The sequence below is a fragment of the Panulirus ornatus genome, chromosome 3 (assembly GCF_036320965.1).
Source record: "Panulirus ornatus isolate Po-2019 chromosome 3, ASM3632096v1, whole genome shotgun sequence".
Classification (NCBI taxonomy): domain Eukaryota; kingdom Metazoa; phylum Arthropoda; class Malacostraca; order Decapoda; family Palinuridae; genus Panulirus; species Panulirus ornatus.
In genome coordinates, this window is record NC_092226.1 from 3,242,710 (window position 1) to 3,258,862 (window position 16,153).

Consider the following 16,153-nt stretch of genomic DNA (forward strand, 5'->3'; position numbering starts at 1 on the left):
CAGTGAGCAATGTATAAAGTCAATTTAAGATATACAAGAGAAGAAAAACCAAAGTATATGAAACAACGGATTCTGTAGGACATATTTGCAAAGATCAATCAGAAACTTTCGAGTGAAGTTCGACCTGAGCTTCAACCTTCGACTTCCAATACCTGTGCTTCTTACTATACCTGTCATTCCAGATGTTGAATTGTTTTCAGATGATGATTAGTGGATTAATAGTGATTAACCAGACCCTGCTTTTGAAGAGGATAAATTTGTGGCTATGTGGTAAAAACAGTTTCGATCTTTATTTTCCTTCATTTACTTTCCATCGTCTGTTTTAAATTTTCAATTCTATACTTTACAAAGTATTCTATACTTCAAGAATTTAAAGTGGATTATTGAAAATCAAACAGAAGCTGCTTTAGGTTATCATTTTGTATCTCTTCAATAAAATTTTGTTCTTTACTTTTCATTGTTTATATTATATTTCACATACATATTAGGCTGAGTTCCAGAAAACCAGAAAATCCTGAAATCTAGATCACCTACAGTTCTAGGCTTTCCGAATAATTGTTACGGTACCTGTATTATGTACAGAACACAAGTTAATCCCAAAAAACTCCAACATTCATCTGTTTTAGGCATTTCCTCTTAGAAATGCATCAAACGAGAATATGTTTGTAAACTGCTTATGCCTTTAGAGTGAAAAAGCATCTATGGAAAATAAAAAAGAAAGACTAACAGAACAAATGTAATGTTAATGAGATAATAAGGATCAGCATTAACTTTTTAACATACCTGCAATATATGAGACATGTGAAAGTTTATCTCTACTTGCTCAAGCAAAAATTTAATCATCACACATCTGTAAAAATACAATACATATCACTGAGGGTAGTGAAGTTCATCTGACAGCAGGAAACCAAGTTTACCCCTAGGAAATTGACAGACCTGACCTTCTCACAGTTTGTGAGGTATGGGTCAAGGGACCAAAGTTCTAGATTAATTCCCAGGAAAGATACGTGTGGCCTTAGACATCAGGGGCATACAATAACTGCAGCCACTTATGACAAGATACGTAAATACAGGTGACAGACTGTATTCTAAGAACAATGGCTACTGAACATAAGTGGAGGAAGTGGCTGACATTTTCTGGACAGTAATGTATTTACCATACGTTGTGTCAACAATATAAAATTCTGGGGTGGTAAATTATTGGAATAGAATGGAGTGAGGCATTATGATCATGTATACTGAATAGTATAAATGGCTATACAAAGAGCATAGGTATCTTAATGCATGATGAGTGGTCACCATTTTCCTTTCAATCATGTTACAAATGTTTCTATCTTTCCTTTCCTCACATGTTACACCTTTGTCCCCATTTCCTTCACTCAAAGTATCACCTGTGTTCTTGAAGCATTATGCAGGAACATTAGGTAGACCCATAGATAGAAGAAGTTGGCAGGAATATTAGGTAGGAGCCTCTGAAAAAACTGTGCTAGAGTTGCCCTTTGCCAGTGGTCTGTCAAGGGTGAGGCATGAAAGGCTATGAAGTGGCACTAGAGTTCAGCATTTATTGAGACACTTTTGTCATGGCCACCCTCTTGAGGGAGTTCCCTAAGGGAATGGGCATCAGACATATAGACAGATAGATAGAATAGGTAGATGAGTAGTCTGAGAATACTTCTTTATTGGAAAGATGCAAATTCTAGGTTCTTAAGTGAAACAAGTGTAAAGACAACTTTTATAAAGAAACATGAAAAGCAATACTATTACGCATTTCTTGGCAACAAACCAAATGGAATATGACATTAATAGATGGTCTGGGGAAACAACAGAAGGATCAGTGATAGGATGGTGTGGGTTTCTATGTGAAATGACAATGTTGAAAGGATAAATGGGATTTTTGTACTTTTTTCTTTTAATTTCTATATAATTTTCTCCCTAACAATCAGTATCTTCATAAGGGTCAGGTCATTGTGAATGATGAAGTGAAGAGGTGGCTGACCTGACACATAAAGGTTAGATCAAAAGTTGCTGACATTGAGGGTGTTGTGAAGTTGAGCAAGCAATGAAGATGGAGGTGGATATCTACTTACCTCCCTGGCAAATTTTGCCATTGTGGCAGAGCTAGCATGTTGTACTTACTGCTGGACTCATATGTTGATGAATGATGTTTCTTTTGACCATCTCACCTCATCCCTTCACTTAAACTGCTTGATGTATGGATGCTTTTCTTTTCAACAATTACTTCTCTGGCACAGTTATCTATTCTAGGTTCACCTGGTATTGTCTTCAACTAAGAGTCTACTCTTCTTTTGAATGTTTTTTAAGTCACTCCACTTAAATATCTTAGATCACCCAGAATCGCATTCAATAATAGTTCTAACTTCCTTACTATGCATTCATGTATGTCATGTGCATTTTTGTTGTTTCCATGAAAAACTTAATGATTCCATTTTGTCCCTGTCTAATTGATTTCAGGTTCTGGATGTGTTGGAAATGATATGTTTGAGGAAAATATGTGGTGTGAAGTGGTTTGATCAAAGTAAGTAATGAAAGGGTAAGAGAGATGTGTGGTAATAAAGAGTGTGATTGAAAGAGCAGATGAGGGTGTACTGAAATGGTTTGGTCACATGGAGAGAATGAGTGTGGAAAGATTGACAAAGAGGACATATGTGTCAGAGGTGGAGGGAACGAGAAGAGGGAGACCAAATTGGAAGTGGAAGGATGGAGTGAAAAAGATTTTGAGCGATCAGGGCTTGAACATACAGGAGACGAAAGGCGTGCAAGGAATAGAGTGAATTGGAACAATAAGATATACCGGGGTCAACATGCTGTCAATGGATTGAACCAGGGTATGTGAAGTGTCTGGGGTAAACATGAAAAGTTTTGTGGGGCCTGAATGTGGAAAGGGAGCTGTGGTTTTAGTGAATTACACATGACAGCTAGACACTGAGTGTGAACAAATGTGGCCTTTGTTGTTGTTTCCTGGTGCTACCTCGCATGCACGCGGGGGGGGAGCGGGGTGTCAGTTCATGTGCAGCGGGGCGAGGCAGGAATGGATGAAGGCAGAAAGTATGAATATGTTCATGTGTATATATGTATATGTCTGTGTATATATATGTAAAACAGGAGTTGTGGGAGTATGTGATAGAATGTAAGAAAGTAAATTCTCAATTAATATGGGTAAAACTGAAAGTTGATGGAGAGAGGTGGGTGATTATTGGTGCATATGCACCTGGGCATGAGAAGAAAGATCAAGAGAGGCAAGTGTTTTGGGAGCAGCTGAATGAGTGTGTTAGTGGTTTTGATGCACGAGACCGGGTTATAGTGATGGGTGATTTGAATGCAAAGGTGAGTAATGTGGCAGTTGAGGGAATAATTGGTATACATGGGGTGTTCAGTGTTGTAAATAGAAATGGTGAAGAGCTTGTAGATTTATGTGCTGAAAAAGGACTGATGATTGGGAATACCTGGTTTAAAAAGCGAGGTATACATAAGTATACTTATGCAAGTAGGAGAGATGGCCAGAGAGCGTTATTGGATTACGTGTTAATTGACAGGCGTGCGAAAGAGAGACTTTTGGATGTTAATGTGCTGAGAGGTGCAACTGGAGGGATGTCTGATCATTATCTTGTGGAGGCAAAGGTGAAGATTTGTATGGGTTTTCAGAAAAGAAGAGTGAATGTTGGGGTGAAGAGGGTGGTGAGAGTAAGTGAGCTTGGGAAGGAGACCTGTGTGAGGAAGTACCAGGAGAGACTGAGTACAGAATGGAAAAAGGTGAGAACAATGGAAGTAAGGGGAGTGGGGGAGGAATGGGATGTATTTAGGGAATCAGTGATGGATTGCGCAAAAGATGCTTGTGGCATGAGAAGAGTGGGAGGTGGGTTGATTAGAAAGGGTAGTGAGTGGTGGGATGACGAAGTAAGAGTATTAGTGAAAGAGAAGAGAGAGGCATTTGGACGATTTTTGCAGGGAAAAAATGAAATTGAGTGGGAGATGTATAAAAGAAAGAGACAGGAGGTCAAGAGAAAGGTGCAAGAGGTGAAAAAAAGGGCAAATGAGAGTTGGGGTGAGAGAGTATCATTAAATTTTAGGGAGAATAAAAAGATGTTCTGGAAGGAGGTAAATAAAGTGCGTAAGACAAGGGAGCAAATGGGAACTTCAGTGAAGGGCGCAAATGGGGAGGTGATAACAAGTAGTGGTGATGTGAGAAGGAGATGGAGTGAGTATTTTGAAGGTTTGTTGAATGTGTTTGATGATAGAGTGGCAGATATAGGGTGTTTTGGTCGAGGTGGTGTGCAAAGTGAGAGGGTTAGGGAAAATGATTTGGTAAACAGAGAAGAGGTAGTGAAAGCTTTGCGGAAGATGAAAGCCGGCAAGGCAGCAGGTTTGGATGGTATTGCACTGGAATTTATAAAAAAAGGGGGTGACTGTATTGTTGACTGGTTGGTAAGGTTATTTAATGTATGTATGACTCATGGTGAGGTGCCTGAGGATTGGCGGAATGCGTGCATAGTGCCATTGTACAAAGGCAAAGGGGATAAGAGTGAGTGCTCAAATTACAGAGGTATAAGTTTGTTGAGTATTCCTGGTAAATTATATGGGAGGGTATTGATTGAGAGGGTGAAGGCATGTACAGAGCATCAGATTGGGGAAGAGCAGTGTGGTTTCAGAAGTGGTAGAGGATGTGTGGATCAGGTGTTTGCTTTGAAGAATGTATGTGAGAAATACTTAGAAAAGCAAATGGATTTGTATGTAGCATTTATGGATCTGGAGAAGGCATATGATAGAGTTGATAGAGATGCTCTGTGGAAGGTATTAAGAATATATGGTGTGGGAGGAAAGTTGTTAGAAGCAGTGAAAAGTTTTTATCGACGATGTAAGGCATGTGTACGTGTAGGAAGAGAGGAAAGTGATTGGTTCTCAGTGAATGTAGGTTTGCGGCAGGGGTGTGTGATGTCTCCATGGTTGTTTAATTTGTTTATGTATGGGGTTGTTAGGGAGGTAAATGCAAGAGTTTTGGAAAGAGGGGCAAGTATGAAGTCTGTTGGGGATGAGAGAGCTTGGGAAGTGAGTCAGTTGTTGTTCGCTGATGATACAGCGCTGGTGGCTGATTCATGTGAGAAACTGCAGAAGCTGGTGACTGAGTTTGGTAAAGTGTGTGGAAGAAGAAAGTTAAGAGTAAATGTGAATAAGAGCAAGGTTATTAGGTACAGTAGGGTTGAGGGTCAAGTCAATTGGGAGGTGAGTTTGAATGGAGAAAAGCTGGAGGAAGTGAAGTGTTTTAGATATCTGGGAGTGGATCTGGCAGCGGATGGAACCATGGAAGCGGAAGTGGATCATAGGGTGGGGGAGGGGGCGAAAATTCTGGGGGACTTGAAGAATGTGTGGAAGTCGAGAACATTATCTCGGAAAGCAAAAATGGGTATGTTTGAAGGAATAGTGGTTCCAACAATGCTGTATGGTTGCGAGGCGTGGGCTATGGATAGAGTTGTGCGCAGGAGGATGGATGTGCTGGAAATGAGATGTTTGAGGACAATGTGTGGTGTGAGGTGGTTTGCAGGAGGGTGAAAGGAGGGCAAGGAATAGAGTGAATTGGAGCGATGTGGTATACCGGGGTTGATGTGCTGTCAGTGGATTGAATCAAGGCATGTGAAGCGTCTGGGGTAAACCATGGAAAGCTGTGTAGGTGTGTATATTTGCGTGTGTGGACGTATGTATATACATGTGTATGGGGGGGGGTTGGGCCATTTCTTTCGTCTGTTTCCTTGCGCTACCTCGCAAACGCGGGAGACAGCGACAAAGTAAAATAAAAAAAAATAAATATATATGTATATATACATTGAGAGGTGCAACTGGAGGGATGCCTGATCATTATCTTGTGGAGACGAAGGTGAAGATTTGTAGAGGTTTTCAGAAAAGAAGAGAGAATGTTGGGGTGAAGAGAGTGGTGAGAGAAAGTGAGCTTGGGAAGGAGAATTGTGTAAGGAAGTACCAGGAGAGAATGAGTACAGAATGGAAAAAGGTGAGAACAAAGGACATAAGGGGAGTGGGGGAGGAATGGGATGTATTTAGGGAAGCAGTGATGGCTTGTGCAAAAGATGCTTGTGTCATGAGAAGCGTGGGAGGTGGGCAGATTAGAAAGGGTAGTGAGTGGTGGGATGAAGAAGTAAGATTAGTAGTGAAAGAGAAGAGAGAGGCATTTGAACGATTTTTGCAGGGAAATAATTCAAATGAGTGGGAGATGTAAAAAAGAAAGAGGCAGGAGGTCAAGAGAAAGGTGCAAGAGGTGAAAAAGAGGGCAAATGAGAGTAGGGGTGAGAGAGTATCATTAAATTTTAGGAAGAATAAAAAGATGTTTTGGAAGGAGGTAAATAAAGTGTGTAAGACAAGGGAGCAAATGGGAACTTCAGTGAAGGGCGCTAATGGGGAGGTGATAACAAGTAGTGGTGATGTGAGAAGGAGATGGAGCGAGTATTTTGAAGGTTTGTTGAGTGAGTTTGATGATAGAGTGGCAGATATAGGGTGTTTTGGTTGAGGTGGTTTGCAAAGTGAGAGGGTTGGGGAAAATGATTTGGTAAACAGAGAAGAGGTTGTAAAAGCTTTGTGGAAGATGAAAGCCAGCAAGGCAGCGGGTTTGGATGGTATTGCAGTGGAATCTATTAAAAAAGTAGGTGACTGTATTGTTGACTGGTTGGTAAGGTTATTCAATGTAAGTATGATTCATGGTGAGGTGCCTGAGGATTGGCGGAATGCTTGCATAGTGCCATTGTACAAAGGCAAAGGGGACAAAGGTGGGTGCTCAAATTACAAAGGTATAAGTTTGTTGAGTATTCCTGGGAAATCATATGGGAGGGTATTGATTGAGAGGGTGAAGGCATGTACAGAGCATCAGATTGGGGAAGAGCAGTGTGGTTTCAGAAGTGGTAGAGGATGTGTGGATCAGGTGTTTCCTTTGAAGAGTGTATGTGAGAAATACTTAGAAAAGCAAATGGATTTGTATGTAGCATTTATGGATCTGGAGAGGGCATATGACAGAGTTGATAGAATGTAGCATTTATGGATCTGGAGAGGGCATATGACAGAGTTGATAGAGATGCTCAGTGGAAGGTATTAAGAATATATGGTGTGGGAGGCAAGTTGTTAGAAGCAGTGAAAAGTTTTTATCGAGCCTTGAAGAATGTGTGGAAGTCGAGAAGATTATCTCGGAAAGCAAAAATTGGTATGTTTGAAGGAATTAAGGTTCTAACAATGTTGTATGGTTGCGAGGCGTGGGCTATGGATAGAGTTGTGCACAGGAGGGTGGATGTACTGGAAGATGTTTGAGGACAATATGTGGTGTGAGGTGGTTTGATCGAGTAGGTAATAATAGGGTAAGATAGATGAGTGGTAATAAAAAGAGTGTGGTTGAGAGAGCAGAAGAGGGTGTTTTGAAATGGTTTGGTCACATGGAGAGAATGAGTGAGGAAAGATTGACCAAGAGGATATCTGTGTCAGAGGTGGAGGGAACGAGGAGAAGTGGGAGACCAAACTGGAGGTGGAAAGATGGAGTGAAAAAGATTTTGAGTGATCGGGGCCTGAACATGCAGGAGGGTGAAAGGCGTGCAAGGAATAGAGTGAATTGGAACGATGTGGTATACTGGGGTCGACGTGCTGTCAATGGATTGAACCAGGGCATGCAAAGTGTCTGGGGTAAACCATGGAAAGTTTTGTGGGGCCTGGATGTGGAAAGGGAGCTGTGGTTTTGGTGCATTATTACATGATAGCTAGAGACTGAGTGTGAACGAATGGGGCCTTTGTTGTCTTTTCCTAGCGCTACCTCGCACACATGAGGGGGAGGGGGTTTTCATTTCATGTGTGGCAAGGTGGCGATGGGAATGAATAAAGGCAGACAGTATGAATTATAAACATGCGTATATATGTATATGTCTGTGTGTGTATATATATGCATACGTTGAGACGTATAGGTATGTATATTTGTGTGTGTGGACGTGTATGTACATACATGTGTATGTGGGTAGGTTGGGCCATTCTTTCGTCTGTTTCCTTGCACTACCTTGCTAACGCGGGAGACACCGACAAAGCAAAATCATCAAATAAATAAATAGATACGTTGAAATGTATAGGTATGTATATGTGCGTGTGTGGGCGTTTATGTATATACATGTGTATGTGGGTGGGTTGGGCCATTCTTTTATCTTGCGCTACCTCGCTAATGCAGAAGACAGCGTCAAAGTATAAGAAAATAATAAAATATACATACATATACATACATGCACATGTACATATTCATACTTGCTGCCTTCATCCATTCCCGTCGCCACCCCACCACACACAAAATATTACCCCCCTTTCCCCCTTCCAGCAAGGTAGCATCATCCTTCCACCTCCACTTTGGTCTCCCACTTCTCCTTGTTCCCTCCACCTCTGACACATATATCCTCTTTGTCAATCTTTCCTCACTCATTCTCTCTATATGTCCAAACCATTTCAACACACCCTCCACTGCTCCCTCAACCACACTCTTTTTATATATATTATCCCTGGGGATAGGGGAGAAAGAACACTTCCCAAGTATTCCCTGCATGTCGTAGAACGCGACTAAAAGAAGGAACACAAAAAGGGGGCCAAGTGAGGATATTCCCTATAAGTCTCAGTCCTCTATTCTTAACGTTACCTCGCTAACACGGGAAATGGCGAGTATGTATGAAAAAAATACTGGTTTTTTGCTCTTGAGAGCTGGCTGCTTGTGTGCCTCTACCACTAGCTAGACCACACAATTCTTGTGAAGGTGCTGCATCACATGATTATTGTGTGGCCATCAGCAACTCAAAACTCTCTACTTTCTCATGTCTTTCCCAATAACTATGACCTGGTACATTTAAAAAGACAAGTCTTTCACTTTCTCAAAAATTAATTATTACTTTCACCATGTTATCCCTAAGGATCGGGGAGAAAGAATACTTCCCACATATTTCCTGCATGTCGTAAAAGGCTGCTAAAAGGGAAGAGAGAAGGGGGCTGGAAATCCTCCCCTTCAGTTTATTAATTCTTCAAAAGAAGGAACAGAGAAGGGGGACAAGGCAGGATTTTACCTATTAGGATCAGTCCTCTGTTCTTAACACTATCTCAGTAACACAGGAAATGGCGAATATGTATGAAAAAACTTTCCATTGTCTTTTCTTTTTCCATTTCATAATTCTAAGATCACTTCTGCTTCCATGGTTCCATCTGCTGCCAAATCCACTCCCAGATATCTAAAACACTTCAGTTCCTCCAGTTTTTCTCCATTCAAACTTACCTCCCAAGTGACTTGTCCCTCAACCCTACTGTACCTAATAACCTTGCTCTTATTCACATCTACTCTCAGCTTTCTTCTTTCACACACTTTAACAAACTCAGTCACCATCTTCTGCAGTTTCTCACACAAATCAGCCACCAGTGCTGTGTCATCAGCGAACAACAACTGACTCACTTCACAAGCTCTCTCATCCACAACAGACTGCATACTTGTCCCTCTCTCCAAAACTCTTGCATTCACCTCCCTACCTCCCTAACAACCTCATCCATAAACAAATTAAACAACCATGGAGACATCACACACCCCTGCCGCAAACCAACATTCACTGAAAACCAATCACTTTCCTCTCTTCCTACTCGTATACATGCCTTACATCCTCAATAAAAACTTTTCACTGCTTCTAACAACTTGCCCCCCCCCACACCATATATTCTTAATACTTTCCACAGAGCATCTCTATCAACTCTCTCATATGCCTTCTCCAGATCCATAAATGTTACATACAAATCCATTTGCTTTTCTAAGTATTTCTCACATACATTCTTCATTATTTATTTACTATTACATTATTCATATTTATTTACTATACTTAACCACTGTCTCCTGCATTAGTGAGGTAGCACAAGGAAACAGATGAAGAATGACCCCACCCACATACACATGTATATACATGAACGCGCACACACGCACACATACATTTCAGCATATACATACATATACATACACAGACATATACATATATACACATGTACATATCCATACTTGCTGCCTGCATCCATTCCCATCGCCACCCCGCCACACACAAAATAGCATCCCCCTTCCAGAGAAACAGTGCCAGAAACAGACAAAAAGGCCACATTCGTTCACACTCAGTCTCTAGCTGTCATGTATAATGCACCGAAACCACAGCTCCCTTTCCACATCCAGGCCCTACAGAACTTTCCATGGTTTACCCCAGATGCTTCACATGCCCTAGTTCAATCCACTGACAGCATGTCAACCCTAGTATACCACATTGTTCCAATTCACTCTATTCCTTGCACACCTTTCACCCTCCTATAAGTTCAGGCCCCAAGCACTCAAAATCTTTTTCACTTTCCTTCCACCTCCAGCTTGGTCTCCCACTTCTCCTTCTTCCCTCTGCCTCTGATACATATATCCTCTTTGTCAATCTTTCCTCACATCTCTCTTACCTTTTCATTACTTACTCAATCATATCACATCACACCACATATTGTCCTCAAACATTTCATTTCCAACACATCCACCTTCCTCTGCACAATCCTATCTATAGCCCATGCCTTGCAACCAGATAACATTGTTGAAACCACTATTCCTTCAAACATACCCATTTTTGCTCTCTGAGATAACGTTCTCGCATCCAAACATTCTTCAACTCTCCCAGAACCTTCGCTCCCTCTCCCACAATGTGACTCACTTCTGCTTTCATGATTCCATCTGCTGCTAAGTCCAAACCCAGATATCTAAAACACTTCACTTACCCCAATTTTTCTCCATTTAAACTTACCTTCCAATGAACTTGTCCCTCAACCCTACTGAACCTAATAACCTTGCTCTTATTCACATTTACTTCAACTTTCTCCTTTCACACACTTTACCAAACTCAGTCACCACCTTCTGCAGTTTCTCACCTGAATCAGCTATCAGTGCTGTATCATCAGCGAACAACAACTGACTCACTTCCCAAGCCCTCTCATCCACAACAGATTGCATACTTGCCCCTCTGTCCAAAACTCTTGCATTCACCTCCCTAAACACCCCATCCATAAACAAATCAAACAACCATGGAGACATCACGCACCCCTCCCGCAAACCGACATTTACTGGGAACCAATCACTTTCCTCTCTTCCTACTTGTATACATGCCTTACATCCTTGGTAAAAACTTTTCACTACTTCTAACAACTTACCTCTAACACCATATACTCTTAAGACCTTACACATAACATCTCTATTAACCCCATCATGTGCCTTCTCCAGATCCATAAATGCTACATACAAATCCATATTTTTATAATTATTTCTCACATACATTCTTCAAAAGAAACATCTGATCCACACATCCTCTACCACTTCTGAAACCACACTGCTCTTCCCCAATCTGATGCTTTGTACATGCCCTCTCAATCAATACCCTCCCATAAAATTTCCCAGGAATACTCAACAAACTCATGCCTCTGTAATTTGCACACTCACCTTTATCCCATTTACCTTTGTACAATGGTACTATACATGCATTCCGCCAATCCTCATATACATAAACATACACAGACATATACATATATACACATGTACATATTCATACTTGCTTGCCTTCATCCATTCCTGGTGCTACCCCATCCCACAGGAAACAGCATCGCTACCCCCTGCTTCAGCAACATAGCACCTCGAAAACAGACATTGAAGGTCACATTCATTCACACTTAGTCTCTATCTGTCATATATAATGCACTGAAACCATAGCTCCCTATCCACATCCAGGCCCCACAGACCTGTACATGGTTTACCCCATACATTTTACATGCCCTGGTTCAGTCCACTGACAGAACATCTTGCACTTACCTCCCTAACCATCCCATCCATAAACACACACCCCTGTATAGACTGACATTCACTGGGAACCAATCACTCTCCTCTTTCTACATGCCTTACATCCTTGGTAAAATCTTTTCACTGCTTCTAGCAACTTACCTCCCACACCATATACCCTTTAGACCTTCCAACAAAGCATCTCTATCAATCCTATCGTATGCATTCTCCAGATCCAGAAATGCTACCTACATACAAATCCACCTGTTTTTCAAAGTATTTCTCATACACATTCTTCAAAGCAAACACCTGATCCATACATCCTCTACCACTTCTGAAACCACACTGCTCTTCCCTAGTCTTATGCTCAGACCATGCCTTCAACATCTTAATCAATACCCTCCCATATAATTTCCCAGGAATACTCAAGAAACTTATATCTCTGTAGTTTGAACACTCACCTTTATCGCATTGTCTTTGTACAATGGCACTATGCAAGCATTCTGCCAATCCTCAGGCACTTCACCATGGTCCATACATACACTGAATATCCTTACCAACCAATCAACAATACAGTAACCCCATTTTTTAATAAATTCCACTGTAATACCATCGAAACATGCCACCTTGCCAGATATCATCTTCTGCAAAGCTTTCACTCATCAAAACCCAAAACAGTAATTCTTATAACTATGAACATGCGGTTACAATAAAAGACTACATTCTATTCCTTACCAAGGGATAGAGAGTTATGTATTGAGTTAGAGTTGGAGGATACCATCATCAGGAGTGCTCCATCACTGCTGTCATCCCCATCACCAACCAAAAGGGATACCTGCAACAAAATCCAACATCAGGGAATGAGAGAAGCATCTTGAAGTATGTACATTCTATCATGTCACTGTCCAAAGGTATCAATTTCCAGACCTCAAAAAAAAATGGCTTCACATCCACAATTTATACCAAGAACAAGCAATTATCCAGCAAAACTTTTAATACTTCCTGTCAGTGACAGCTTCTAACAGTAAAATTCAGTTTGCATAACCCATGATAATGATTGATTTTATAAAAGTTGGAGGATAAAATTTAAATTTTCACCAAACCCACATAGACATAATTTATCTGGGTTCAGTCTCAATGATCTGAACAGAATGACACAATCCACTGAAAAGGGAACATACACTCATAAAAAATTACACACATAGGATAGGTGATGTGCAAAACAATGTATAATTGCTCATCTCTCATCCAAATGTAAATCCTAGAAATCCTAGAAAAACTACAAAGAAAAGAATTAACAATTAGAAGAACAAAGAGGGACAAGAAAAGAACAATAGTGTCATTTACAACTAAATTCTGTACCCTCAAAATTCTTATTCATAAAATTCATTCATTTTTACTCCTCAACAACACTATATAGAAAATCCCCTTGAAAAGCTACCCTGATCTAAGAAAGAAAGCAATTGAGATAATTAAGATGGGTAAGACAGCAAAATTAGAATGTATGTACAACAATAAGCAATGGTTAAGAAATAACTATGAACTCTGCAAAATTGCAAAAGAGCTGGTATTATAAAGATGCAATACTAAAAATGCCTGAGACTAGCTATGCAAGTTCTTTAGCATTATTGGTACATTCAGGGTGAGCGCACAGTTTCAGATCCTGGTTGAGGCAGTTGGTTCCACAGTCAAACTAGATGTTCATCCTCCCCTAAGTGCTGGTCAATGAACTGGGTACTTTCAGAGGGTGAAGGTATGTACAGAGCATCAGATTGGGGAAGAGCAGTGTGGTTTCAGAAGTGGTAGAGGATGTGTGGGTCAGGTGTTTGCTTTGAAGAATGTATGTGAGAAATACTTAGAAATACAAATGGATTTGTATGTAGCATTTATGGATCTGGAGAAGGAATATGATAGAACTGATAGAGATGCTCTGTGGAAGGTATTAAGAATATATGGTGTGGGAGGCAAGTTGTTAGAAGCAGTGAAAAGTTTTTATCAAAGATGTATGGCATGTGTATGAGTAGGAAGACAGGAAAGTGACTGGTTCACAGTGAATGTCGGTTTGCGGCAGGGGTGTGTGATGTCTCCATGGTTGTTTAATTTGTTTATGGATGGGGTTGTTAGGGAGGTGAATGCAAAAGTTTTGGAGAGAGGGGGCAAGTATGCAGTCTGTTGTGGATGAGAGAGATTAGGAAGTGAGTCAGTTGTTGTTCGCTGATGATACAGCGCTGGTGACTGATTCATGTGAGAAACTGCAGAATGTGGTGACTGAGTTTGGTAATGTGTGTGAAAGAAGAAAGCTGAGAGTAAATGTGAATAAGAGCAAGGTTATTCGGTACAGTAGGGTTGAGGGACAAATCAATTGGGAGGTAAGTTTGAATGGAGAAAAACTGGAGGAAGTGAAGTATTTTAGATATCTGGGAGTGGATTTGGCAGCGGATGGAACCATGGAAGCAGAAGTGGGTCACAGGGTGGGGGAGGGGGGCAAAAGTTCTGGGAGCGTTGAAAAATGTGTGGAAGGCAAAAATGGGTATGTTTGAAGGAATAGTGGTTCCAACAATGTTATATGGTTGCAAGGCATGGGCTATAGATAGAGTTGTGAAGAGGAGGGTGGATGTGTTGGAAATGAGATGCTTGAGGATAATATGTGGTGTGAGGTGGTTTGATCGAGTAAGTAATGAAAGGGTAAGAGAGATCTGTGGTAATAAAAAGAGTGGAGTTGAGAGAGCAGAAGAGGGTATTTTGAAATGGCTTGGTCACATGGAGAGAAAGAGTGAGGAAAGATTGACAAAGAGGATATACGTGTCAGTGGAGAGAACGAGGAGAAGTGGGAGACCAAATTGGAGGTGGAAAGATGGAGTGAAAAAGATTTTGAGTGATTGGGGCCTGAACATGCAGGAAGGTGAAAGGTGTGCAAAGAATAGAGTGAACTAGAATGATGTGGTATACCGGGGTCGATGTGCTGTCAATGGATTGAACCAGGGCATGTAAAGCATCTGGGGTAAACCATGGAAAGTTCTGTGGGGCCTGGATGTGGAAAGGGAGTTGTGCTTTCGGTGCATTATACATGACAGCTAGAGACTGAGTGTGAACGAGTGTGGCCTTTGTTGTCTTTTCCTAGTGCTACCTCATGCACATGCAGGGGAGGGGGTTGTCATTTCATTAATGGCAGAGTGGCGATGGGAATGAATAAAGGCAGCAAGTATGAATCATGTACATGTGTATATATCATACAAACCTCCAACAGCCAGGATCGAACCCAGGACCCCTGTGCAAGAGGCAGGCATGTAACCGCTAGGCTATGGGACTGTATAATAGGAAACAACTATTCGAAATACTAAGTACTCGAATACCCTTCGTCTCACAATGGTGAGCAACGGGGTCTATACCGGTTATTTCCGAACAGACGCACATAGCTAGCTGATAGCGTTTTACCGAACCTAACTGTACAATGTGGAGGTATATGAATACGAATAAAGTGCATATGAATGCGCACCTTCATAGAACATACAAACCTCCAACAGCCAGGATCGAACCCGGGACCCCTGTGCAAGAGGCAGGCATGTAACCGCTAGGCTATGGGACTGTATAACAGGAAACAACTATTCGAAATACTAAGTACTCGAATACCCTTCGTCTCACAATGGTGAGCAACGGGGTCTATACCAGTTATTTCCGAACAGACGCACATAGCCAGCTGATAGCGTTTTACCGAACTTAACTGTACAACGCGGAGGTATATGAATACGAATAAAGTGCATATGAACGTGCACCTTCATAGAACATACAAACCTCCAACAGCCAGGATCGAACCCAGGACCCCTGTGCAAGAGGCAGGCATGTAACCGCTAGGCTATGGGACTGTATAACAGGAAACAACTATTCGAAATACTAAGTACTCGAATACCCTTCGTCTCACAATGGTGAGCAACGGGGTCTATACCGGTTATTTCTGATCAGACGCACATAGCCAGCTGATAGCGTTTTACCGAACTTAACTGTACAACGCGGAGGTATATAAATACGAATAAAGTGCATATGGACGCGCACCTTCATAGAACATACAAACCTCCAACAGCCAGGATCGAACCCGGGACCCCTGTGCAAGAGGCAGGCACAGGCTGTTGGAGGTTTGTATGTTCTATGAAGGTGCGCGTTCATATGCACTTTATTCGTATGTGTATATATGTATATGTCTGTGTATGTACACATATGTATTCATTGAAATGTATAGGTATGTATATGTGCATGTGTGGACGTGTATGTATATACATGTGTATGTGGTTGGGTTGGGCCATTCTTTCATGC

General features: G+C 41.3%; 1 protein-coding gene across 3 annotated transcripts in view; it reads right to left on the reverse strand.

Annotated features, from left to right (window-relative positions):
• Positions 1 to 16,153, reverse strand: part of LOC139760043 (uncharacterized) — a 300,444-nt gene that overhangs the window by 193,622 nt on the left and 90,669 nt on the right. For all 3 annotated transcript variants that reach the window (XM_071682807.1, XM_071682799.1, XM_071682788.1), the window contains one exon: positions 12,581 to 12,680. In XM_071682807.1, the coding sequence (XP_071538908.1) occupies positions 12,581 to 12,680 (100 nt within the window). The remainder of the gene's footprint in view (positions 1 to 12,580; positions 12,681 to 16,153) is intronic.